Source organism: Podospora pseudopauciseta, chromosome 3 (genome assembly GCF_035222475.1).
Source record: "Podospora pseudopauciseta strain CBS 411.78 chromosome 3, whole genome shotgun sequence".
Lineage (NCBI taxonomy): Eukaryota > Fungi > Ascomycota > Sordariomycetes > Sordariales > Podosporaceae > Podospora > Podospora pseudopauciseta.
This window is the reverse complement of record NC_085893.1, coordinates 2,746,387-2,771,754: the sequence shown is the minus strand read 5'-3', so window position 1 is coordinate 2,771,754 and position 25,368 is coordinate 2,746,387. Positions and strand designations below refer to the sequence as shown.

The 25,368-nt window shown below is 54.0% G+C and overlaps 8 protein-coding genes across 8 annotated transcripts; 5 read left to right on the top strand and 3 right to left on the bottom strand.

Moving 5' to 3' along the window:
• Positions 1-702: 702 nt before the first annotated feature.
• QC763_307810 (uncharacterized protein) lies at positions 703-5,791 on the bottom strand (the record flags this gene model as incomplete). Its single annotated transcript, XM_062911229.1, has 7 exons — positions 5,607-5,791; positions 4,868-5,182; positions 4,705-4,725; positions 4,065-4,528; positions 3,329-3,509; positions 2,047-2,944; positions 703-1,985 (listed from the first exon to the last, which is right to left on the bottom strand). The coding sequence occupies exons 2-7, from the start codon at positions 5,108-5,110 to the stop codon at positions 703-705; spliced, it is 3,090 nt and encodes a 1,029-aa protein (XP_062767248.1). The 5' UTR covers positions 5,111-5,182; positions 5,607-5,791.
• Positions 5,792-8,879: 3,088 nt separating this feature from the next.
• On the top strand, positions 8,880-12,362 carry rpc2 (DNA-directed RNA polymerase III complex subunit Rpc2; the record flags this gene model as incomplete). The annotated part of the gene is made up of 1 exon (XM_062911228.1): positions 8,880-12,362. One exon carries the CDS (start codon positions 8,880-8,882, stop codon positions 12,360-12,362), a length of 3,483 nt encoding a protein of 1,160 aa, XP_062767247.1.
• An 837-nt stretch (positions 12,363-13,199) lies between these two features.
• Positions 13,200-14,309, top strand: QC763_307780 (uncharacterized protein; the record flags this gene model as incomplete). The annotated part of the gene is made up of 2 exons (XM_062911227.1): positions 13,200-13,694; positions 13,752-14,309. The coding sequence occupies 2 exons, from the start codon at positions 13,200-13,202 to the stop codon at positions 14,307-14,309; spliced, it is 1,053 nt and encodes a 350-aa protein (XP_062767246.1).
• Positions 14,310-14,662: 353 nt separating this feature from the next.
• QC763_307775 (uncharacterized protein) lies at positions 14,663-15,171 on the top strand (the record flags this gene model as incomplete). Its single annotated transcript, XM_062911226.1, has 2 exons — positions 14,663-15,106; positions 15,151-15,171. 2 exons carry the CDS (start codon positions 14,663-14,665, stop codon positions 15,169-15,171), a joined length of 465 nt encoding a protein of 154 aa, XP_062767245.1.
• Positions 15,172-15,542: 371 nt separating this feature from the next.
• rhp57 (DNA repair protein rhp57) lies at positions 15,543-17,027 on the bottom strand (the record flags this gene model as incomplete). Its single annotated transcript, XM_062911225.1, has 1 exon — positions 15,543-17,027. The coding sequence occupies one exon, from the start codon at positions 17,025-17,027 to the stop codon at positions 15,543-15,545; it is 1,485 nt and encodes a 494-aa protein (XP_062767244.1).
• A 341-nt stretch (positions 17,028-17,368) lies between these two features.
• Positions 17,369-20,361, top strand: QC763_307760 (uncharacterized protein). The gene is made up of 3 exons (XM_062911224.1): positions 17,369-18,024; positions 18,077-18,281; positions 18,314-20,361. Exons 1-3 carry the CDS (start codon positions 17,787-17,789, stop codon positions 20,031-20,033), a joined length of 2,163 nt encoding a protein of 720 aa, XP_062767243.1. The 5' UTR covers positions 17,369-17,786; the 3' UTR covers positions 20,034-20,361.
• Positions 20,362-20,812: 451 nt separating this feature from the next.
• On the top strand, positions 20,813-22,295 carry RPS8A (ribosomal protein S8A). Its single transcript, XM_062911223.1, has 4 exons — positions 20,813-21,147; positions 21,233-21,240; positions 21,485-21,667; positions 21,723-22,295. Exons 1-4 carry the CDS (start codon positions 21,092-21,094, stop codon positions 22,085-22,087), a joined length of 612 nt encoding a protein of 203 aa, XP_062767242.1. The 5' UTR covers positions 20,813-21,091; the 3' UTR covers positions 22,088-22,295.
• A 354-nt stretch (positions 22,296-22,649) lies between these two features.
• Positions 22,650-25,327, bottom strand: mcl1 (DNA polymerase alpha accessory factor Mcl1; the record flags this gene model as incomplete). Its single annotated transcript, XM_062911222.1, has 2 exons — positions 22,650-23,414; positions 23,489-25,327. The coding sequence occupies 2 exons, from the start codon at positions 25,325-25,327 to the stop codon at positions 22,650-22,652; spliced, it is 2,604 nt and encodes an 867-aa protein (XP_062767241.1).
• Positions 25,328-25,368: the final 41 nt, after the last annotated feature.

The following is a 25,368-nucleotide window of genomic DNA, read 5'->3' as shown; positions in this document are numbered from 1 at the left end:
AAAAAAGTGTACACTACCAAAAATACAACAAACAAAAAAGCCCATTTCCCTTTCGCCTTTCTGAAGCAACATCAATCCCCCCCCCCCCGTAAATCATAGCAAACAAAAGCTGTGGCCGCCGCCAGAACTCCCAAGGCCGAATATCCACAGAGATACCCAGATAACCCCAAGTGATATCCAGACTCCCTGCTTCTGGAGCCCCAGTATACGCAAGATGGTGCAAAGGACTGAATCTTGAACGCGTATAGATGTTCGATGAGAGCTGTTTGTCGCGGAATCGACTTGGCTCGTGAGCGCCAACCACCCGAGAATAGGTGAAAGGTGACGGATCGAATAGCAACGGCTGGCTGGCGAGGCCAGAGAACCGAGAAAAGAAAGAAAAAAAAGAGACCGATACCCCATAAGAAATGAAAAAGAGGCTGTAAACAAAGCCTTCTAAAACCACCGCACCTCCACTGATATCCTCCCTGTCGCGCAGATAGTGTACAACACAGCAGAGCTTCAAAGAGGGCCCGCTGAAGAGGGAGTGCCGTGTCAGTCGTTGTTACTGAAACAACAAGTGCAAAAGGGAAAGGAGTCGTGACGGTCATAGCACTCATCATGCTGTCGTGACTAGTGTAGCAGAGAAAAGTAAGAGACCAAACTCCATAAGAAACACCCATCACCCATCCATGATCCCAAACACACCCCAGTGCTGATGATTTAGAGCCAGTTGTTGTCCGCCTGTGCAGAAGGGAACTGGTGCGGGTGCTGCTGACCGCGGGGCGGCTGCGGCGGGGCCTGGCTCGGGCCCCCTGGGTACGTGATGGCAGCGGCGTGGTTGACGTTGCCGTTGGCGCCGTTGACACCATTCGGAGCATAGCCGTGGAATGTGCTTGTCGTGCTGTTGGTGCTATTGGACATGCCACGCTGGTGGGCAGGACGAATAGACACCTGGCCACCCGTGTGGTCAGCAGGGACAGGCGGCTGATTGGGGGTATTGGCATTGATCCCGCTGGCGTCAAAGGCCGAGATCTTGGCCGAGATGCGGCGACCATAGGGTGTGTTGCGAATCGAGGCAAGATGAGGGCGGATCAAGTCGACGAGGCGCTGCTTCATGTCGTTGGTGCCGTGGTCAAGGGCTGTCTGGTAGACATAGTTGGCATATGAGTCGCGGAGGCAGCGCTCAATCTCGCTTCCGGCATCCAGAAGCTCCGAGACGATCATGTTCTTGGACTGTTCCGAGGAGCAGCGAAGGCACTTCTCCACCACATTGGAGCTGAACTTGAGCTTGGAAAGCGTTAGAATGTGTGTGCGGAACTGGGCGACGAGGGGCTCGGTGAAGCTAGGCTCGTTCAGGTCGATGATGTATTGAATCACGTAGTTGCCAAAGGGGTCCTGGACCAGGCGGTACGCATTGTTGGTGATGCATTGGATGAGCCAGGCCTTCTGTTGGCCATTGGCATGATCAATGCACCGCTGGAGGACGCAGCAACCGTGACGGTGAGTGCCCACGTCGATGCAATTCTCCCCGACAGCGTTGAAGATGAAGTGAGACTGCTCGGGGCTGAGCTTATTGAGGCACTTCTGAATCACGTGGTTGCCATTCAGATCTTGGATCAGCGTGACGACCTGCATCTTCAGGGCGTCGGTGATCATTTGAATCTGAACCTCGTTGGACACATGTTCGATCATCTTTTGAAGGGCGCGAGTACCGTGTTGGTTCAACGCGATCGGCACCATGTCTTTGGCTGAGTTCTTGATCAGCTCGGTGCGTTCGTCGTCTGTACAGTACTCGAGGAGCTTCTGGCAGAGGTAGTTGCCAAAGGGATCGATCATGAGTTCGTGAACGTGAGGCAAGACCTCCCGGTAGATGGCGTGGACCTCGTGAGGAATACGGTTCTCGAGCTGCTTCTGCAGGAACCTACAGCCGTGCTGATCTCTGGCCAGGTTGTTGATGTTGCCCTCAGCCTTCTCCAACGTCATGTTCTGGTAGCGTGACATCGCTTCGACATTGTTAGCTAACTCGGCAAGACTGCAAATCAAAACAGAAACAAAGTTACTTACCCTCACTGTCCTGCTGGCGACGATTCGCAATCACGCGGGCTTGGCTGTCGTGGAGGGGTTGCCGAGGGGCAGGAGGAGCAGGCTGACCGTACTGAGGACCGTAGCCAGTGAAACTCTGCGTCGGGATATGAGGCTGAGGCTGCGTGGCCTGAGAAGGCTGTGGCGCGGCACTGCCAATGCTGAGGTTGCTGAAGCTCGGCACGAGCATGCCATAGGGATTGAATGGCTGCCCCCCGTTGTACGGCACGCTACCAGGCACAGCAGCAGCATAGTAAGGACTATACTGGACTCCGCCCAGCGAAGGAGGGGCCGGCATGACCGCGGCCTGGGGCTGCTGGTTCGGAGCCTGGAAAGGGGTAGCTTGGGCATGCAGGGTCGACAGGGTCGACGAGATAGAGGGATAACCAGCAGCAATGTCATGACTGTTGGCCACGCGGACATCACCAGACATGTTCTGGCTGTGGCGATTCATGGCACCGGCAGGGAAGCGTCCCAAGCTGGCATTGTGGTTGTGGAAATGCTGCTGAGCATGGACATTGGTATTGGCACTCAGAGTCGAGCCATTGGTCTTGATGGTCGGGACGTCGTTGGCAGAGTACGACTGCTGAAGCTTGGGGGGCGAGGCCACGGCGTGGGCGGCAGGAGGGGAAACAACAGAGGCAGGAGTGTCCAAGGGCGTGGTGACGCTCTCGGACATAAACTTCATGCCATCCATTGAGTGACGGATGCTGGCCGGGCGGCTGCCAATGGTACCAGGCTCTGAAGGAGGGGAACCGACCAGGCCGGCACCGTTGAGACCGTTGGAACCGATGGTAGACATGCTTTGTCGCTGTTGATGCTTGGTAAGATTACTCCAAGTACTGGTTGAGGTGGGTTCAGAATCCAGAGCAGATGAGGTCTGTTGGGTGAAAAAAGGTTAGCAACAGTTGATCCTTTCGGAGTCGCGAGGTGGCTATAAGAAATCGCGATGAAGATGAGAGAGTGGGGAAAGAGAGCGGAAGTATTGTTCAATGGGAGTGAATAATTGCGAGTGAATTGGGGAAGAGGTGAGGGGCGAGAAGAACAAGAAGGTCGGCCTAATAACCTTAGGCCGGGAAATGAGCGAGAAGAAAGAATTTTCATCTCACAAGCCCTGACAGTTCTTCACGGCAAGAGCGAGCTGGCTAACGTCATTCTCGCCCTGTGACCTTCCAATTCTCCGCAACAAAAGAGAGATGGTGGATGGGTGAAGAAGTCGAGGCGATTCAGATGAACGGAAGAAGGTCGGGGCAAGGTAACTCACCAGTTGAGAATAGGCTTGTGAGCGATAGATCGTGTTGAAAGCCTCCGCTGTAGGAGTGGTTCGGGTATCCTCGAGATGGGAGTCTTCGTCTCCAAAGAGGAAGCCCGTGGTGTTGTTGCTGTCCTCAAAATCACCCAGATAGGTTCGAGACTTGGTCACCGGCATAGAATACCGGTTGAGGCTGAGTGTGAGTCGAGTTAGCGACGGGACACGGCGAACAGCAAAAACAATGTTGCAAACGCAAAAACACGGAAACAACAAAAGGATTGTGGTGAAAGACAAGTAACAAGCGGTACTGATATGGATGATGTGAATATCAACCAGTCGGCGACGTGAGGTGTTGCGAAGAGGAAGGGAGAGTTGCGGGGGTGGGAAGAAGCGGAATTATTCCAGAAAACCACCAACGGCCCTGCTTGTTTGCAACCAGCTGCTGAGATCACTCAAGAGGGCGGTAATGGGCGGCGAGAAGGGGGGGGGCTCTGGTCCCTACACCAGTTTCACCACGGTAGGAGCAACGACAGTTGGCCCAAGCGCTTCTTCACCTCTGACAAGCTGGCAGTTCAAGCAGAGAACACCGAGCTTCAGTGTTGCTGCAGTACACATCTCCAACCTCCAAGCTGTGTCTCCCTCCTCTCACACTTCGAACAGCAGTACACAGCCAAAGCCGACACCCAGGGATAATTCAGAAGCAGTGGCAGAAGAGTAGCCAGCAAGAAAAGCCAAGACAAGAACTTACTGATTGGTGGAGCGGTGACTGGTGGGATCCTGGCGAACTGCCTCCTCCTTCTCGTCGTCCTCGTCGCTGTTGCGACGGGATCCAGGCACCGAGTGGGACAAGGGGTCGTCAAAGGCGTACCGGGCCGGGATAGCACCACCACCGGATTGAGGTGATGTCAGCAGCGAACCAGATCTGTTGGGTCGGTTGTAGAGGCCCGGGGGTGATGTCAGGCTCGAGGTCGAGTACCGGTTTGGCCGTGATGTCGACCAGATGGTTGACAAGGATGTATTCACCTCGCGGTACTCGGGAGGCGTCGTCGGCTCTGACTGATGGCCGGCCCCCAGTCTCTTGGCGATATCCTCAGTCATCTGCTGAAGCTCCTGTGCCTCTAGCCTTGTCTGAGCGTCCAGCTTCTGCATTTCTGCCTCGAAGCGCCTACGCTGCTCTCGTAGGCGCTCGTAGTCCTGACGCTTTTTCTCTAGCTGTTGAAGAAGAAGATAAAAGTCAGCCATACTGTCTCGCCAGAACGGCACCACCCACGACGAAAGATAGGTGAGGTGAGGAAGTCGGAGCAATGAAGTTGCCACGGCTGACAGGTCCGCAGGTTGCCCTCTTATGTTTTTCCAAAGCAGGAAACTCTGTTGTTGTTTCAACATACCAGTTGAACTTTGTGCATAGCCTGTTTTTTAAACCGTCAGCCACGGCTCAAAGTCTACTCAATCAGATAACCCTCCAAATCCACTTAGGGGGCGCGTAATCAACCCAAACGCCACCCCTTTCTTCTCAAACCACCAACCAAGAAATTTGAGGGGTACACGTACCGCAGTGGAAGCAAAGTCCTGCGGCTCAGGTACCCGCTGATGTTGCTGCTGTGTTTGCGGCGGTTGAATGGTATTGATAGTGGACAATGTTGGTACACGTCCGGAATCGGCAGTAAACCGGCGAGGAAGAAGAGGATTTCGAGAAGGCGATACAAGGCCCAGTGTCGCGTTCACTTGCGAATCACCCCGGGGACTCTGCTGGATCCGGAAATAGTCGTCCATCTCGTCCGCCCTATGGTACATACAACAACAACAACCACACCAATTTTCATACACGGCTAGGCGGGTTCGACGGTGGAATCTTGCTCTATAAGTCTATATGACGAGGAGGCATGGTCAGCGGCTTGTCATGATGCGGGGGGGCATGAGCACTTGGGGCTGTATGGGGCAAGTAGTAAGTGGATATGCGCGCGCATTCACAAGCAGCCTGGAAGAGCAGAGAGGCGGTGGCTGTTGGGACGAGGCTTCGGTTGAGGACGGCATCAAGGTTCACCGATTTGAAGGAAGCTTTCCAAGGGCTGAATTGTTGAGCGGCCAGATGTGAGATAGACGCAGAATACGTCGGCTTGCAGTTCTCGCGGTTGCCTCAAGCCCTCTTCACTCTCCCCGCTTGATGGTTGCTTCCCTCCCCTCCCCTCCCTCGGCGGCGCCCGGCCGGCTGTGGTGTTCCGCGATGGGCGGCAGACGGACGGCGGAGGGGACAATGCGCGCGCACGCACTCTGGGACACAGTCACTGACCTGGTTTTAGAGAATCTGTTGGCACACAATAGGAATAGCCAAGGAGCAGCAGCAAAAAAAAAGACTGGTCTTGAAGCACAGTACAAAAGAGCGTGGGTATGTGTGTTCAGGGAAAGTGTGTGGAAACGGGCCGGCTTCGTCGTTGGGGGTGAGGTGGTGGAGGAGGTTGTGGTTTATGGGGATGGATGACCAGACAGTGGCAGACAGGCCAGTCACCCCTGGCAGGGCGGAAAGAGGCGTTGCTGTCCAGTAAAGGGTCTGGTTAGCCAAGCTCGTCCCCCTCGAACGCTAAGACATCCCCACCCTGACGATTGGGCTGCCGTGGGTCCCACCACCTGCACGTTTGCACTAACACTTTGGGGATCCCACACTAGAAAACAACCCGAGCCTGGAACCACACGCAAAGAGCGGCTCGTGTGCAAAAACAAAAAAACAAAACAAAAAGAACCAGAAAAAAAAACCGAAAAAAAAATACCAAAAAAATATACAAAAAAAATTAAAAAAAAAAAATTTTAAAAAAAAAAAAAAAAAGAAAAAAAAAAGGAAAGAGGCCGGGCGGGCAGAGATGGAGAGGAGCAACAAGTTGAAACGCTCGCAGCGGACCGTGGTGCCAGAGAGAAAGCTGGTGGCTCCCGAACGAAAGGCAACCTTCATGGCTCTGTGATAGTGTCCCGAGTAGCAGTTTGTATGTACTTTTGTACCTTACCCTTCCATCCTAGCTTTGGAGCAATCACTTTTTGCTGCCCGAAGCTCCCTTCCTAGTACTTTAGTACCTACTTACTTTTATTGGGGGTCAAACTGTCAAATTGTATGTACCATGTCTCGAGAGACAATGGTGGTTACGGTATGTTTGAGAGGAGACAGTCACGCACGCTAGGCATGTACAGTACATGGAGCTCCCTTCCCTACATGCATGGTCCGGGGATGCTGGACTGGCGCTGCTCACGGGAGGCGAGGTGGGAGTGTGTCAATCCCCAAAAGCGATGGGGCATCCCCCCCCCCTATTTCATGTGTCTTGTCCCGTTCTCAAAAGAGCATAGGATAGAAAGAGAAAAGGCCGTTCAGCTTTTTCTGTCGTGGTAAGTTTTTCGCCTCCTACCTACTACCTACACTACACCACGGCCGAGAACAGGCGATCAGGGAAACAAGCGGTGTACAACGTGAGCATTTTCTGGGGAGGGGGGAGGGGAAACGGGCGGCAGAAAGAGCAAGAAAGGTGTGATGGGAAAACGGGTTGCCGATATACGGGCCTGCTGTCACTTTTCTCAGCCAACACTGCCTCAACGAGAAGGTATCAAAGTATTTTTGTTTCCCCAGCTTCGTGCCGACCACACCCCTGTTTGTGTACTTCGCTGCTATTGTCGGTTGACAAGACTGGTTGGAACCCTTGGATCTGGGAGGTTTATATGGAGCTATGCTTGGCTTTTTGCGCTGGCTCAACCATATCTTGGACCAGTGGTGTGAGATGCAATATCGATAAGTGGCGTGTGGGGGATATGCCGGTGGCGATGAATCGAGTAGTAGACCATTCTAGGTGGTGATTATTGCAGCTCACATACATGAGCTGAGTGACAACTGACACAGGTGCCAAAGTCAATTGCCTTGCATCCGCTACTCAAAAGGCCGGCTTCCGTCTTTGGGCTGAGGTGGCCGTCTGGGGAAGAGGCCGGCATATTTCGAGCTTCAACCAAAATCCAGGTGGTGATCAACGGTGCAAGTATCCACAGTAGCTTGTGATAGTGTACTGTGTACGCTATCAACGAACGGGCGCGGGGGGTAAGTTATTTAGCCGGGTGATGTCCCTCCCCCCGGTGAGCGAGACCACTGCCATGGGGTGGAATCCGATCATCATCAAACATCTACGGAGTATCGGATATCTATCAGTTTTCGTCCCTTCTTTTTCTGATATCTGATTGTTTGCTCACAACAACCCAAGTCTCGGCTGCTTGTCATCATCCTCGCCCCGAGTCCTTCCTTCGTCCGCGGGGTTCGAGATGGTGACGGCTTGAGCTAGGACCGCCCCTCAAGGGATTGATTCCCCGCTCCTTCGACAGTTCAAAAAGGGGAAGGAGGGGGAGGCATTGATCACTTCTCGCTCACCCCCTCTTCGAAGTGTCCTCGCGCCGGCATCCCGTTGCAACAGCAGCAATGGAAGCAAGTAATCAAAGGTGGAGATGGGCTCTGTCCGATGTCGACATCTCGCAACAACACACAACACAGCCCAACCCCCTTTTTCTCGGCGATGCTGGCTGCCATGTTGTTGGGTGTGGGTAGTGTTCTCGTCGATTGTGTCTCAGCTTGGCCAATGAGAAATGACATTGACCGATGCCCCATACCTGCCCGACAGAGGAATCCTCGATGGAAAAGAAGAAAAGTTGGAGGGTATCACAGACACAGACCTCTTTGTGGCATCGGAAAGGTGTTGTTTGGGTGTCTCGGTATGCCCTTCCGGGGAGATTTGGACCTCGAAAATACCTTGTACTCCAACAAGTCCGACCAACTCCCCGCGCCGCAACGGGCACTTGGAAAGGGTCTTTCTAACCCTACACCTGGACTCTCACCTTCAGCTTACCTCACTCTACCTACCTACCCCCTTTACCTTCAAGAGGAGGATCGGATGACCTACGTCAGCCTCAAGGGCAACCCCCACCCTTGAAGGAACTCTATCCGATCTATAGAAATAAAAGGCGGTGAGTTTTCGACGAATGTGGAATTCGATCCAGACTGTTCTCGAACTTCTATAATCATCAGTGGAAGTTAAGACTGCCCATAACAAAAGCCTTTGCCAACTACAATTCTCGTGGTGACTTGTGACCCCCAATTGCCCCTGAATCCACCAGTGGAATCCAGATGCAGCTCTGTCGCCAGCACATCAACCTGCCTGCGCCGGGTATGCAATCCATCTTTGCGCGGACGAGCTGTGGAAAAGAGAAAACACGTCGGGGAACTCTAACCAGTTTCCACAGCCCCGTGTCGCCAACCATGGCGTTGATAGCAAAGAGCTTGTCATTCTTGGATGGTGGGATGAACCCTGAGCAACCTTAAACGTGCCAAGCCACACCCACCCCTGGCGGTTCCCTGTCGTCGCCAACCCTGCCTCTTCTTCAATTCCTTATCGCGATAAGAAAAAGGCCGACGCCTATCACCGCGGGGCAAAATTACCTAGAGTTTATTAGAGTCACGAACAGATCCCTTTTGACATTCACTACACCACTAACTACACACACACTGCTCAGCGTCTTGGTCACGGTTGAACAGCACGACACGACCAAGATGCCTTCGGCAGCCGTCGACGATGGCTTCGAGGCTCTGCTGGAGCCCTTCTACAACGGCAAACGGCTCACGGATCCCATCAACACCAAGCAGGACAAGTACCAGCTGCTGCCCGCCTTCCTCAAGGTCAAGGGGCTGGTAAAGCAGCACATCGACTCGTACAACTACTTTGTCGAGGAGGACATCAAGAAGATCGTCGAGGCCAACCGAGTGATCCGATGCGACCAGGAGCCCAGCTTCTGGCTCGAGTTCACCGACATCCGCGTCGGCAAGCCCACGAGAAATGAAAACTCGCAGCTCCAGTGGCAGAGCTCGACAACCGTGTCGCCCATGGAGTGCCGTCTTCGCGATGCTACCTATGCCGCCCCCGTCGTTGTCGATATCGCCTACCCCAAGAACGGCGTCAGAAATATCCGCAAAAATGTCCAGCTCTGCCGCATCCCCGTCATGCTCAAGAGCTCCAAGTGCTACCTCAACGGTGCCAATAATGCGAGGATGGAGGAGCTCAACGAGTGTCCTCTGGATCCGGGTGGCTACTTTATTGTCGGCGGCACAGAAAAGGTCATTTTGATTCAGGAACAGCTCAGCAAGAACCGTGTGATTGTGGAAAAGGACGACAAGGGTGGCGTGCAGGCCTCGGTCACCAGTTCTACCCACGAACGCAAGTCCAAGACCTACGTCGTTCTCAAGAAGGACCGCATCCTTCTCACCCACAACATTCTCGTCGAGGCGATTCCCATTGTGATCGTTCTCAAGGCCCTCGGGGGACTGTCTGACTACGACATCATGGAGCTGGTGGCGGGAGGAGACTCCAGATACCAAGATGACTTTCTCATCAACTTTGAGGACGCAGCAAAGGCTGGCGTCTACACGCAGCAACAGGCGCTGGAATATGTAGGTGCCAGAGTCAAGATGGGTGGCCCGAAAAAGCCAAGCCCCAAGTTCTCTGCTGGACCACGGCGCAACCCCATCGAGGAAGGCTTGGATGCCCTCTCCAACCTGATTGTGGCCCATGTCACCGTCAAGGACCTGGACTTTTATCCCAAGACCATTTACATCGCCATGATGGTGCGGCGCATCCTGATGGCCGTTCACAATCCCGAGCTGGTCGACGACCGTGATTTCGTCGGCAACAAGCGTTTGGAGTTGGCCGGCCAGCTGCTGTCTTTGCTATTCGAGGATCTGCTCAAAGGATTTATTGGGCAACTCAAGGCGAACATGGAGCACTTTTTCAAGAGACCCAACCGCACGTCAGCTTATGACCCCATCGGTCCCATCGGCTCTTATGGTACAATGATCACCCAAGGGCTGAACCGGGCCATTCAGAGCGGGAATTGGACAGTCAAGCGTTTCGGTATGAATCGGGCCGGCGTCACACACGTTCTCAGTCGTCTGAGCTATATTGCTGCCCTCGGCATGATGACTAGAATCAGCAGTCAGTTCGAAAAGACACGAAAGGTATCGGGTCCCAGAGCCCTCCAGCCCTCGCAGTGGGGTATGTTGTGCACATCCGACACACCTGAAGGCGAGGCCTGTGGTCTGGTCAAGAACTTGGCGCTCATGACACATATCACCACCGAGGCAGGAGAAGAAAAGGTCAAGAAGTGCGTCTCAACATTGATCGAGGGCATCCGGCTTATCGAGGAGTGCAGCGGCACAGAGATGCATGAAGAAAACGCCTTCATCATTCACGTAAACGGCACGCCGTATGCTCTGACCCTTGACGCGGCGGCCTTCACCAAGAGGTTCAAGCAGTTCCGTCGCCGCGGCGTGCTGTCGGCCTTTATTGGGATTCACACCAGTCATGCCACAGCCTCGATCCACATCGCCACCGATGAAGGGCGCATCTGTCGGCCATACATCATTGTCGAGAACGGAAAGTCCATGCTGGAGGCAGCACATCTGGATCTTCTCCGGCACAAGAAGGCCACATTTGAGGACTTCTTGAAGAAGGGTGTGCTGGAATATCTGGATGTGAATGAGGAAAATGACGCGCTGATTGCCGTCCACGAGTCGGACATCAACGACCAGACAACTCATCTGGAAATCGAGCCATTCACCATTCTGGGCGCAGTTGCGGGCCTCATTCCGTTCCCTCACCACAACCAGTCGCCCCGTAACACCTACCAATGCGCCATGGGCAAGCAAGCGATAGGCTTCATCGCATACAACCAGCAAAACCGCATCGATACTCTTCACTACACGCTCGTGTATCCTCAACGACCCATGGTCATCACCAAGACCATTCAACTCATCCATTACGACAAGCTCCCTGCTGGCCAAAACGCCACGGTTGTCGTCATGTCGTACTCGGGGTACGATATTGAAGACGCCCTTGTGCTCAACAAGGCATCCTGCGATCGAGGATTCGGTCGCTGCCAGGTGTTCAAGAAGTACACGACCGAGCTCCTACAGTACCCCAACCGAAACAAGGACCGACTTGGTGGCGTGCAACGCGATGAAGACGGCAAGGCCAAGGATCGACATGCGGTGCTTGACAATGATGGTCTCGCTACTCCTGGAATGAAAATGAAGGACGGCGATATCATGATCATGAAGGAGACCCCGGTCGACCAGACGTCAACAAACATTGGTGAGGATCGGAAAATCACCGAGTTCCGTCCCTGTCCCATCAGCTACAAGATCAAGGATCCAGCCATTGTCGACAAGGTGGTCATCACCACCAAGGAGAGCGGCACGCCGCTGCTGAAGGTCCGGACCAGACAAACACGCCGACCAGAGCTTGGTGACAAGTTTTCGTCTCGTCACGGCCAGAAGGGTGTTGTTGGTATCATTGTGGACCAAGAGGACCTGCCCTTCTCCGACAAGGGTCTGACGCCCGATATCATCATGAACCCCCACGGCTTCCCATCGCGTATGACTGTCGGCAAGTTGTTTGAGTGCTTGACCGGCAAGGCGTCCGTCGTGGCAGGAAGGCGGGAGTACGGCTTTGGTGATGCCTTCCGGTCTCATCCGGTGGAAGAGATGGGCAAGGTGTTGATCGAGCACGGCTTCTCGTGGGAGGGCAAGGATTACTTCACATCCGGCATCACGGGCGAGCCCCACGAGGCCTATCTTTTCAACGGGCCCATCTTTTACCAGCGCCTCAAGCACATGGTGGCAGACAAGATGCACTCTCGCTCTCGCGGCCCGCGCGCGGTCCTCACACGTCAGCCCACCGAGGGTCGTTCGCGTGACGGTGGTTTGCGTTTGGGAGAAATGGAGCGTGATTGCCTGATTGCCTACGGCGCCTCGCAGCTGTTGCTGGAACGGTTGATGTACAGCTCTGACGTTACCAAGGTGGACGTCTGCGAGCGGTGTGGTCTGATGGGCTACAAGGGGTACTGCCAGACTTGCAAGACGACGAGCAATGTCACCAAGATGAACATGCCGTACGCTGCCAAGCTGCTGCTGCAGGAGCTGATTTCTATGAATGTGGGGGTCAGGATGCAGCTGGAGGACCAGTTTCCCCATCCTCGGTGAGGCACACGGCGAGGTCACTGGTGGCCACAGTGGAGCTATCTCTCATGATTAGCAGATGGAGAAAAAGACTTGCATGTATATGTGGCGTTTAGGGCTTCTAATGGGTGGGTGGGGGCTATGGCGTTTTTGATGCTTGGGTCAGATATCGTATTGTGTATATCTAGTCTTGGGGAACGGTAGCTGGGCACTCGGGCAGAGGTAAAACGATATTGGTTTAGCATTGGTGTTGTGAATAGATTTGGGAATTGCGCCATTATGGGTTTTTTTGGTTCTGAGTTGATGTGGCTTTCTGATGTCCCACTTGCTTGCTCCGAGGGCGTGATCATTAGAGTTTGGGTGGTCGTGATAACGAGGTCGGCGTGATCTCGCGGTGGACTTTGCTGATATAGCTCTGTTTGGGCGGTTTTACTTAAACCCTTTGCACCCTCCCGCATTTCTCTCTCTCTTTTTCCTTTTCTTTTCCAGAGTTATAGGTGTCTCGGGATTCCTAGAAGGATCACTTTTCTTTCTGGGATATTGTCAAGGTCAATTGACTCACTTGTCGACAAGGTACGGTCATCAACGAAGGCTTGTTTTCATCAACACACCGCCTTCATCACCTGGCTTCCATCATCACACACATCATCTTCTTTCACCCATATCACAACTATCCCTTCCGCTCTACTACCTTCAACACAACCCCTCTTTCTTAACACCACGATAACTCAACATCCAAATATACCTGCTAACCTAACTCCCCATTCCGACTTGCAGATGTCTTCACCTTTTCAAGATAACAGCAACAGCAACAGCAACAGCAACAACGACAACGACAACGACAACGACAACAACGACAGCATGTCCTCTTCCTCGTCTCCCTCCTCAGGTCTCTACGCCTTCTCCCCCATCCACAGAACCCAAGCCGAACTCAACGATCGGGTCGCCAAGCTGGAGGAGATGGCGAGCAAGGCAAAGACTGAGGACGTCAAGTTCATGACTTTTCTCCGTCAACTTTTTGACAGTGTTAATCGCACCCGGCTGATGTGCAAGGGGTTGGGTGAGGAGGTGCGGATGCTGAAGAAGGCTGGGGAGGAGAAGGAGGAGGAGAATCGTAATGCTGGGGTGTATGTTATGGCGCTTTTGGAGAAGCAGGAGGAAAAGAACAAGAAGACGAAGGGACGGGTGAGGAAGTTGAAGGGGAGGGTGAGGGAGTTGGAGGAGAGGGAGAGGGTGATGAAGGAGAGGGTGGGGATGGTGGAGGGGGGGAAGAGTAGGGATTGTGTGTGTGAGAAGTTGAAGGGGGAGTTTGATGAGTTTAAGGCGGTTGTGGAGGAGAGGGTGGTGAAGGTGGAGGAGAGTGTGGTGAAGGTGGAGGAGTGGGAGGAGGAGTGGGAGGAGGAGTGGGAGGAGGAGTGGGAGGAGGAGTGGGAGGAGGAGTGGGAGGAGGAGTGGGAGGAGGAGTGGGAGGAGGAAAGATACGAAGGGAGGGTTTGTGCGTTGGAGTGCCGGGCTGATTGGATGGAGAGGGAGTGGGAGAAGGACGCATCTGAACCGAGGGCCTGTGTGTTGGAGAGCCGGGTTGATTGGATGGAGAAGGAGGAGGTAGAGGGGGAAGAGAGTGAGAAGAATAGCGTGAAGGCCTTTCCGGATTCCCTCCGGGAGGAGACGGCTGCTCTCACGGCCAGCCCCAAGATTGACAAGGAACTGGGCAAGCTTGGGGCGGCTGGGAATTCGGGGGCGGATAGCCTGGGAGAGTACAACCCGCGACACCCTTACCTTCAGGCTTCTTCTCCGGCGTCGAGAGGACTACCGAGCAGTTCTGGATATGGCTATCCCTGTTATCCCTCACCACCCAACTTGCTCCCCTATCTCTCTTCGAGCCTGACCCGGCAGATATACAATGCCAGCGCCTATGACGCCCCGCGGCCAACCTACCGCACTTACGGTGTTCCTTCCGACTCTCAATAGGACACCTCGTCCAATGTGAAGGATTCGGCCCCGTTTTATTTCGGTAACTCATACAGCAGTGGCCATTCTACAACAGCTGCTGCGGGTAGCGTTCCTCCTGGTGGCCGCTCTTCCCCAATGGCAACTCATCCCCAATTTCATCACTATAGTGTGTATGGTCGACCCTTCAACAACAAGTGGAACAAGGAGGACTCCAACAAGAACAAGGACGTGACCTCTACCCTCAAGCACGAGTCATGAGAGGTCAAACCGCCGACCAAAGAGACAACAGCTCCCTCTGAAGCCAAGACAGAGGGAACGGGGGACAGCAAAAATATGGTGATTTCTACAACAACGAGAGAAAGAGGGAGGCGATGGCGTTTAATGATGCCCTGCGTGCGGTTGATGGGGGAGAGGGTCATGATGCTGTTGCGGAGAAATATGCCGGGGAGATTCATGGGACGGCACAGACTGGGAAGGACAAGGGTGAGGATGTGGAGATTGTTGAGGGTGAGGGGGGATTGCGTATGAAGTTTGAGAAGATGAAGTTGACTCGGGATGGGGAGATCTGGCTAGAGGTGGAGGATGAGGGGAGCGGTGAGGAGAGTGACGATGGTGAGGAGAGTGACGATGGTGAGGAGAGTGACGATGGTGAGGAGAGTGACGATGGTGAGGAGAGTGACGATGGTGAGGGGGATGAGGATGAGGATGAGGATGAAGATGGTGATGAGGAGTGGCAAAAGGACGATGTGGAGTACTATGAAGAGTCTGAGGAGTACTATGATGATGATTATGAGGATTACGGTGAGTTGGATTCGGTTGGATACAAAATGAAAATAAAACACCAAAACAACCCATGCAGCATCTTATCATCGAATATTAAGAATAAAAGAATATATAAAGAGGATTTATCTCTGATTACTCTTCTCAAAGTTTAGCCTGGCAGTGATGTCTTCTTTCCCAACCTTAGCTTGGCAATATGTATTCATCCACGTGGTGGGTAAAAAATAACTGATATTGCAAGTCGGTACAATGTGTAGTTATTCCTAACCTATGCTTTTTAAAAGAAGAATAGGCTTTTAAAAGATAGTCAAGAGGTCTAAAAGGATAATCAAGAGGCCTATTGATTACTTTTGAGGCCTGTTTCAGTGTTTTATAGTGCCAGTCTTTTTGTCCACAACGTGCCATCCAAATAAAAATTTATCCATACTCTTTCCCCAAGCCCTTTGGCAGTATTATGCAATATTCCCTTTGCTAATCCTCCCCCGCATCAACAACCCTCACACCCCCCTTCCAAACCTCAAACTCCACCGGCCCCCCTCCCTTCTTCTTGCCACCCCTCCCACTGACATCAGAAGCCGGCGCATTAACCCCCCAAACAACCTTCATCCACCTCCTCCACCCCTTCATCGCCCCCATCCCCTCCACAGCCCCAACATGATCCCCATACCCATAATTAACCGGCCTCCTGAACAGCGCTATCCTCCCGGATATCTGCGTCGACCAGACAAGCCCCAAACTCGGCGTCTTCAACGGGTAGTCCAGCGATGGGTTGTCACCCCAGCCGGTAAACCACTTTTGCTGGTGATCTAGCGATAACGCAGGATGAGCGTTAATCTCAACTTCTGGATCGGGAAACTCGGGGTTTAACTGCGGCTGTGGCGGTGGCGGTGGCGGTGGGATTGGTATTGCCCCCGCCGGTCGGGATCTTGATGCCAACGGTGACTCCTGTGATTGTTTCCCCAACACATGTGGGAAAGGTGCCTTGAGTGATGAAGCTGGTGTCTTGGGGGGGACAGGAGCAGGTGTCTTGAGCCCGCCGGTGCCTGAGAAACGATCGGCTACTTGGTTGGAGACCACCACCGCGAGGTTGTACTTTTCTGCTAAATCCTTGAGGTGCATTCCCAACTTGATGAGCTCGTTGGTCCTCGCGCCCATGTTCGAGGAGAGGTTGGAGTTGGCGGTGGGGCGCTCGAATTCGGCGCGGTAGTTGGCTGCTACTGAGTCGATGATCAAGAGGCCGACGTTGCGGCGGGCGATTTCCACCGGGGCTTGGTAGGTGAGGATGTGGTCTTGGGATTCGAGGTCGGGGGTGGTGGTGCTGATTATTTTGTCGAGGGTTGGGCGGGCAGACCGTGGGAGGGTGGAAAACAATGGGTTTTCGGTGATCATTTGGGAGAGGCGGCGGGTTGAGAGGGGGGCTTCGGTGCTGATGTAGAGAGCTGGCCGGGAGAGGCCGTGGGGAGGGGGGAGTTGCACGGCAAGGAGGAGGGTGAGGAGGAATTGGGTTTTGCCGGCGGCGGATTCACCCGTGATTTCGGTGATGTGGCCGGTGGGAATGCCGCCCCCGAGGGCGAGGTCCAGGTGGGGGTCGAGGGTGCTGATTGTGATCCATTGAGAGGAGAGGGTGTCAGCCGTGTGCTTTAGGTGACTGGTTTCATGGTGATGATGTGGTGGTGGTTCAATGTTGGACTGTACATCGTCGTGTTGTTGTTGTTGTTGTTGTTGTTGTTGTAATGGTGGTGGTGGTGGATCTGCAACACCAAGATCGGTGTGTAGGGCGTTCAAGATGGCATCACATAATCGCTTCACATTTGGCAGCTTGGTTCTGGTTTCTATTTCAGCAGGATCTAGGATCAGGAGGTCGGCGGTGGTGTACCCGCGTGACTCGAGGGCTGAGATGAGGCCGCCAAACTGTTTGACTGGGAATTCTGGTAGGACTCGCAGCAGGTCTGTCATGGTTTGAAGATGTGGACCTTTTGATAAATTGATATCGATACTATCAATATCAGAGAATCAGGCAACGGAGGACGTCTGCTCGGCACCGATGGTGGGGCCGTTCGATCTGGCGTGCAGTGCGGAGCTTGGCAGGGCCCCCGCCGTTCCTCATTCCTCACTGGGCCTAGCGTCTTTCCAAGAGCCGGGAACCGCTGCAGGGATGTTTCTGGGGGCAGTGAAATTAAAGGAAGGGTCTCTGCATGTTTCTGTTTCTTGGATGCATGGCGCCAGGCACAGCTTTTCTTCACTTCATTCAACCCCTGAGATCGACATGGCCCGCATCTTCAGAGCTTCATAAAAACAACTTGTTTGCTCCAACGTTTCCCACACCGCATTACAATGGAATGGCCAGCCGTAGCACAAACACCCCGTAGGTACATGCAATAAACAAGTCCTCCCAGGTTGCTGGGAGCCATCTTTTGTCGATCCTGTGTCCCGTGTGCGCTGTCATCTGCTGGTGGTGGTTCCCCATCCTTGCCCGCCAATGTCTCACACCCCAGTCCCACTCCCACTTCCCACACGGAGTCCTCTTTTTAAACATCTCTTACCCATGGCACATGTCTGCCGATCACCTTTGACCCGGAAAGGAGTGCGTCTTTTCTTGTGCCTGCTGGCCAGCACCGTAATGCCAAACCCGCTCTGACTTATGCTCTCTCTTCTTCCCAACCGTCACTGTCACCGTCGCTTGTGATTCAGGTGACGCAAGCCAGCAAGCGAAAGATGAAGATGAGGGTATCTACTTTTTGTCAGCTCGCCTTCTTTGGCATTTCGGTCGAGGGACTGGCCTTTCCAGGTCCCCAGCCAACCGGTGTCATTGCCGTGGAAGACGGTCTTGGGTGGACGCCGAAACCAACAGAAGCTCCGGCTGTGAACGTGCTGCTGCGACGTCAGAATGGCAGGCCTTCAAACTACATCGCCGCTCCCGATAACACTTGCGGCTATCTCGACGGCAACAAACGTGTGTATAGCTCTGGATCACCGTATATGAAGATGGTGCTAACTATTTCTAGGTGACCCATTGACCTGCCCGGACGAACAGCAATGTATCTTCATCACGGCTTCAGGCAGATCTCCGGCTGGAGTAGGCTGCTGCGGCAATGGAGGCTGCAACTTCCACACAGCCTGTCTGGACAGGAAGGACCTCAAGGACTGTGATGAGGATTGCCAGGCGGATCCTCAAATCCTCAAGTGGCATGTAGCATTACGTGAGATGATGTGTTGGATCGGTTGTACTGACTGTCTCGTAGTTCGGCGTTCGGAAAGCAACTGTGCAACACCATCAGCTATGAGCTTGGAGCAGTCGACTATTACTGCAGTATCTTCAGGCAGAGAAGCATCGAGGAAGCTGATACGACTCATGTGGGCCAGAAGACGAGAACCATGTCTACCATCACTCCAAGCCGCACTTCAACTCGGCGCACAACCACTGCTGTCAGGAGCAGCAGCAGTTCATCGCAGTCGTCAGGGTCGAGCTCGTCATCGGAGACGGAGACGGAAACGTCGGCTACGGATAGATCACTCGAGACAGCCTCATCCAGTGTCGATACCGCCCCCGCAGCCACTTCGTCCAATGCTGCCGCTGTGGTCCCGGCCGAGAGTTCTTCGTCCAACGCCGGTGCTATCGCGGGAGGTGTCATTGGTGCTATCGGAGCTATCGCGCTCATTGCGTTTGCATTCATTTTTTTCCGTCGCCGGAAGAAAGAGCAGGAAGGCCAGACGCAGATTCCGGACGGGCCTCCTCAACCCCCCATGTATCAGCAGCCATCTGCGCAACCGCCATCTCAACCACCATCTCAACCGCAAACTTACCAGCAATCGGCTCCACCGCCACAACAGTCCACATACGCATACTCCCAAGCTACTACATATCAGCAATCTTCTTACCAGCCATCGCAATATGAGCAGCAGCAACCATCCGCCTACCAACAGCAGCAACCATCAGCTTATCAGCAACAGCAACCATCGGATTACCAGCAACAACTGCCACCACAGCCTGTCCCGGTCGTGTCGCCCTTCTCAGACCCTCCGCGCCAACACCAAAGCCAGTCCGAAACACCTTCTTTTACCTCGATTTCTTCATCGTCTGCAGCATCCGCCATCCCGCCGCCACTCAAGCTTTCTTCTGCTACGACATCGCCCTATCTGCAACAAGCAACCCCGGCTCAATTTTCTCCTCTCTCTGGTACCACCATCGCCGCTCTAGCCACCATCCCCGATATGCAAAAGTCGGCTCATCATAACCACCCCCCGCCTGAGAAATCGCCAAACTACTACCCAGCTCCGAGCCCCATGTCGACACCAGCCGCTTCTCCACGGTTCTCTTTTGACGGTATCCCTCCAGCGCCCCAGCCTCTCCAGCCGTACCGACCGGAGTCTGCTGCCTATCCGAACCAGCCACAGTATCAGCCCAGGCAGTACAAGCCCTTCGTTCCCCAAACCAGCGCAACTTACATGCCCAGCGCCAATGACACCATGGACTCGCCGGTGTCCGCTTATAACGCACTACCAGTGAGCCCCGTCTCAGCATTGGGATCCCACCCCATGGACGACATACCTGTGGTTTTGGCGACCGCAACGGCAGGGACAAGGAGGCAGCCGAGCGTGAGGAGAGTAAGCGGGGAGAAGAGTGGTGCCGTACCGCTTGTTTTGCAACCTGGTCTGGGAGCGCAAAGATTTGCCCCTGGCACTGTGAAGCAGGTTACAGTCCAGAGGGGTATGTCTAGACGTGGTCAGAATCCAAAGTCGCCTTCGCCAGTGCAGCAGCAAGAGGGACAGCAGCCAACCCAGAGCCCGGTCGTGTTGCCGGCTCAGCCAAATCAGCCCCAAGCACCAATAGGGGCGGAGGACAAGAATCAGCAGGAAAAGCAACCCCAGGTTAACGATCAAGAGGTCCAGAAACCAGATCAGGAGGTGACACAGGAGAAAGAGCCACAACAAACTAGGAACGTTGCGGCTGCTACGTCATAAGATTAGGGGATTTTCAGGTTGAAATGATTTGTATGAGGAAAGAAAAAGACGTCGAGGAGAAAGACGTCGCGGATACCCCCTTGTTTTGCGTATGATTTATTTCTTTGGAGAGACTATTTGTCTCCTCCCTGATTTTTGGGCCGTTTTGCTGCCCGGGACACATCTGATGAAGATTGGATTGATTTCATTTAACTTTCACCGTACATACTTACGAACTCTTTTTCAACATATGCATACACTTACATAGATTGTAGCTCAGAGACTGGAGTTGAGAGACTTGCCAGAGCTTACAATTCAGATTGAAGCATTGCTTCAATGTTACCTTTTACTATGACCGAAATCTATGTCCGGTCGTAGGCTCCAACTTCGATTGATGGCAGTGATGTACAAGCTTTCAATGCGCCTCTCCCCCCCCCCCTCTGTGCTTCGTTGTGGAGAGCGAAAGGACTGTCACTACCGTATGGCATGGGACAAGTGTTTCCTTATCGTAACTAGTGACTGCAGATTGGTGACATCAACTCAGGCTCGATCACAGATGACAGACTCCGCGAGGCTTTCTGCTTGAAGGGGCCTCCTGGGAGCCATCATTTCCAACCCTAACCCTCCACATGGTTGTTTACCCAAATTTGACAGGCACCTTGGCGCAATTGGACTGCGAGGCTTGGCAGGGCCAGCGACAGAGCGGGCCTTCTTCCCCACCAATTCTTCGGTTGGCCCGTGCTTTCTCTCTTAGGGCTCCACAGCACGGACCCGGCCCTACAATGTCGCCGATTTTTTTCGCCCACAGTTTGCAAAAACATATCGCGCCTTGCCCCGACCTTTCCACAACCGTTCAGTAGTCAACGACCAACGACGTAAGTAACCACCACGATACCCATTGCCCTCGACCAGGCCGACGGAATTCGAAGCGAGAGCCGATATTTGCAGATTCGAAAAGATTCAATCTTCCGAGAATTTTGCAGCCCTGCTCAACCTTCGACTCCTGCCGCGAAACATCCACCATCGACCGGCATCACGAACAATTTTGCTAACCCGACCTCACAACAGAAACCGGCAAGATGGGTATCTCTCGTGACTCTCGGCATAAGCGCTCCCACACCGGTGCCAAGCGGGCGTATGTTCAATTCCCTTCCTTTTGTCCTCCTGGCTGGTGTCGATGGAATCCAAGATGGCGGTTGCTAACTTATCTCGTGCTGCAGTTTCTACCGTATGTCCTAACTTCCTCCTCCCGTTTCCTAATCATAATACATTTGCCCCTCGACATCTGGGGGCACTCGAAGGTCCGCATGGAGGTTCCTGTGGTGGTTCACACACTGGGTGCTTTTCTTGCTTCGAGAGAGGAGCGGAGAGGTGGCTGTGTCGTGGGCCGTTACAGGAACTAGCAACCCATCGCGTTCTGAGCCTGTCATCGCACACTAGGAATGAAAGCAATTTCTGACAGTAGCGAACAGGGAAGAAGAGAGCCTTCGAGCTTGGTCGCCAGCCCGCCAACACCCGTATCGGTGCCAAGCGCATCCACACCGTCCGCACCCGCGGTGGTAACCACAAGTACCGCGCTCTTCGTCTCGACTCTGGTAACTTTGCCTGGGCTTCCGAGGGTACCACCCGCAAGACCCGTGTCATCGTTGTCGCCTGTATGTTCTTCCCAAAATCTGAAGACCTTGAGTTTCAGACACTGACCTCTGCTAGACCACCCTTCCAACAACGAGCTTGTCCGCACCAACACCCTGACCAAGTCCGCCGTCGTCCAGATCGATGCCGCTCCTTTCCGTCAGTGGTACGAGGCCCACTATGGCCAACCCCTCGGCCGTAGACGCCAGCAGAAGCAGGGTCAGACCGTTGAGGAGGTAAAGAAGTCCAAGTCTGTTGAGAAGAAGCAGGCTGCCCGCTTCGCCGCCGGTGGCAAGGTCGACCCCGCTCTCGAGAAGCAGTTCGAGGCCGGTCGTCTCTACGCCGTCATCGCCTCCCGCCCCGGCCAGTCCGGCCGTGCCGATGGCTACATCCTCGAGGGTGAGGAGCTCGCTTTCTACCAGCGCAAGATCCACCACAAGTAAGCGTCACGCTTGCGTGTGAGGACAAAAAAGGACAAATAGGGTCTGAGCTCGGATTCGCGTCGGTTTTCCCGCATGGTGTTCTTGTCGTTTTAGGGCTGCCCATCTGCATTCGCCGGTAACAGGCACGGCGCGGGGATATCGGGGATATAGGGCAATGGAAAATGATATACCCACCAGTAGAGCGGTTCGCGCGATTAATCGAGCCAGGTCAAGCCATTTTTGTTTTGTGCCGTTGCTGTCTTCTATGATTTTCTCTTGGTGATTCTTCCTGTTGTGAAGTTGCCAGTGTCTACTTTGTTTTGAGTTGATAGATTTCAAGACAGGCTTGATTGGAAATCAACTGTCTATATAAATAAGTCGTCAAGAGCCAGGCTAGAACAACTCCTACGAACTATCACGGATCTCTGACTAGCCAAATACCGAGACGGGTCCTTGATGAACACAAACAGAATCTTTTATACCATGCTGCTACTCGAACAACAGATAACTAGATACCCAATGCAATTCAATATCCATCATTACTCATGTTCCCATCCTTCTTCTCTTCTTTTTTCCGTCACTTTCAAAAGTCACTCTCATCCCCACTCCCAAACCCTCGGTGATTATGCGTCGACATCCGCCCATCACTCCTACTCCTGATTTGTTTCCCCACCCTCTCCTCGCCATACTCCCTGATCTTCTCCCCCAGGACGGTCCGTCCATACCTCTCGGCAATCTTGCCCGCCGCCTCAATCATCTTCCCAGACGTGTCCCTCATGAGCTTGACAACCTCCAGCGCGCGCATACCCCTCTCCTCACCTCCCTCCCTACACTCCACCGCCAGGAGCTGCAGTAACGTTTTATCAATCTCCAACGAAAGCCTAGACCGCAGCGCGCGTTGCGAGGCGGTTGATTGCGTGGCGTCTAGCAGGTCGTCGAGCTGGGAGGCTTGGATACTCTTCAGCATGAACCCTTGGATCAATTTATCACTCTCCCCGGCCGCGTCGTCCTCTCCATCCGAGTCTGAGGATTGATCGAGCATCATGTCATCGTCGTCGTTGGTTGGTTTTGACTTTTTAGGTTTGGGCGGTCCAGAAAGCGGGATGGAAAACTCGAATTCGGAGAGTAAAGGCCGGGGAAAGTAAGGGTACTGATCCCCTCCTTTTAGGATGATGCAATGGAATTTATTGTCCGCCACCGCGATGGGGAAGTAAGATTCCTTTTTTCGGCCCGAGGCGAGACGTGGGAGGAGGGAGGTTGACAAGAGGGGAACCCAGTAGGCGCGGGAGGGGAGGCGCCAGTGGAGGAGGGTTAGGAGGGTTCCTGTTGTGTCGTATATACATGGGTCCTATTACGCAAAGTTAGTAGGGCTGGGTGGTGGGGTGGGAAAAAAAAAAGGGGGGGGGGGGGGGGGGGCTTTACGCCAACATCGGAAAAAAAGACTGATTTCAACGAGGCACCGTCCGGCAAGGCGACAATGTCTTCGTTTTGGCAGATTTCATCCCGCTTGATGTTGTAGATGGAGTACAAGAGCCTGGACATCCCGTCCGCGCCTACTGGGCCGTTGCCAATCGTCATGATGTAGTCGTTCCATCCCGCGCAGGTGACCACGGGACTGGACTTGGGGCGGTAGACTCGGTAGGGAATCCCAAAGAGGGTGTACACCCGAACGTAATTCGCCGTGGTGGTGACAGTAATAAAATTCTCGCCTTGGGCCATGGCCAACACGGCTTCACCCTTCGGCAGGGAAATCCGCCAGTCGTTTCTCTGCGTCCAGGTCTCGTGGGGACGGTAAAAGACCACAGCCGGGGCGTCGTCTTTTGGTGGGCAGGAGAACAAGGAGCCGGTGTTGGTGAGGCAGGCTTGGTCGTAGAGGAACGTGTCGGTGAAGTGGAAGTCGCGGTGGAATTCGTGGTCGTAGAATTCGACCGTGACGGTGTGGTGGCTGTCTTGGTCGACAGTCCAGATGAAGCCTATTAGGTTGAGGCAAAGGTACTTTCTGTTGCCGCGCCAGGGGGTGGAGCCGGGTTGGAAAGGGGGGTGGTGTTGGAGTTGGAGGGCATAGTTGGCTCGTTTGGAAGGGGGTTGGCCGTCGGTGGTGTCGTCTGCGGGACGCTTTCGGCCGGTGTTGAGCGCATAGCCCGCACCGTCGTCGTCCACAACAAAGTCATCCTCCTCTACTACGTCATCATCAAGGAGGTCGTCGAAGCTATCTGGCGTACCAGCTCGGGGACGGCTAGGAAGGGGTTGTCTGTCGAGGCCATTGGAGATTCCTTCAAGGGGGTCGTGAATAAAAGGGGCCGGTTGCCGGGGGAGCTTGAGCATGGAAGCAAACTGCTCCGAGACGAACTCTGGGCTGATGAACACTTCTCCATTAGAGGTAGTGAAGGAGGCCAGGTTTTTGGTTGGGTGCCAGGCGATGTCGACGACATTGGGGTACTCATATCTGGCGACCACGCTCTGGTCCTTGGTGGACCAAATCAAGAGCTTCCTGTCCTTGCCGGCTGAGGCGAGCAACGCTCCGTTGGGAGACCAAGCAAGAGCCGTGACATCTCCCTCATGCCCGTTGGAAAACACCCTTTGCTTCTCCCAGTCATTCTTGGACACAACCTGAATATCCCTCGTAGGTGTGGGCACCGCAAAAGCACGGCCATCAGGGTGCCAGACCACCTTGGTCGAGGCCTCGGAGTCGGTCTGCACCCTGCCAATGACACCGTCCACCTTTCGAATAAGCTCGGGATGATCCGTCGTCAAAGAGTAAATGTAGATGATCCCATTGGTACATGAGACCGCAAGCATGGTGCCCTTGGGGTCGAACGAGATATGCTTCGTCTGCTCTCCATGCTCCTTCAGCGTAAGCAGGTTCGTGGTATCCTCCATGTTGACCAGCTTGACTGTAAGCTCGTCACTAGCAACAGCGCACCACTTGTCGTCTGGAGAGAGGGCAACATCGCGAACTGGGAGGCTTGTCCGCGTCAGGAGGCGGTCAAACATGTTGGTCTCGAGCGAGTAGTAAGCGAGAGTGCCATCTTCCGAGCCGGCAACGAAGAACTTGTTGCTTGTTGATACCGCAACATTTTGTTCCTGGCAGTCGTCCACATTGTCAGGCTCGCCGTCTGAGCCGGTCTTGTACACACGAATGGTATTGTTGGAGCCGACAGTGACCAGCTTTGTTCCGTCTGGAGTGTAAGCGCATTTCGTGGTGCCCGAGGTGTGGGCTGGGCGAGCCCTTGGTCGGGATGCGATGACCGACGACGCCATTGTGGTGTTTACTCTGAGTCGATCCGTTCTATTATCGCATA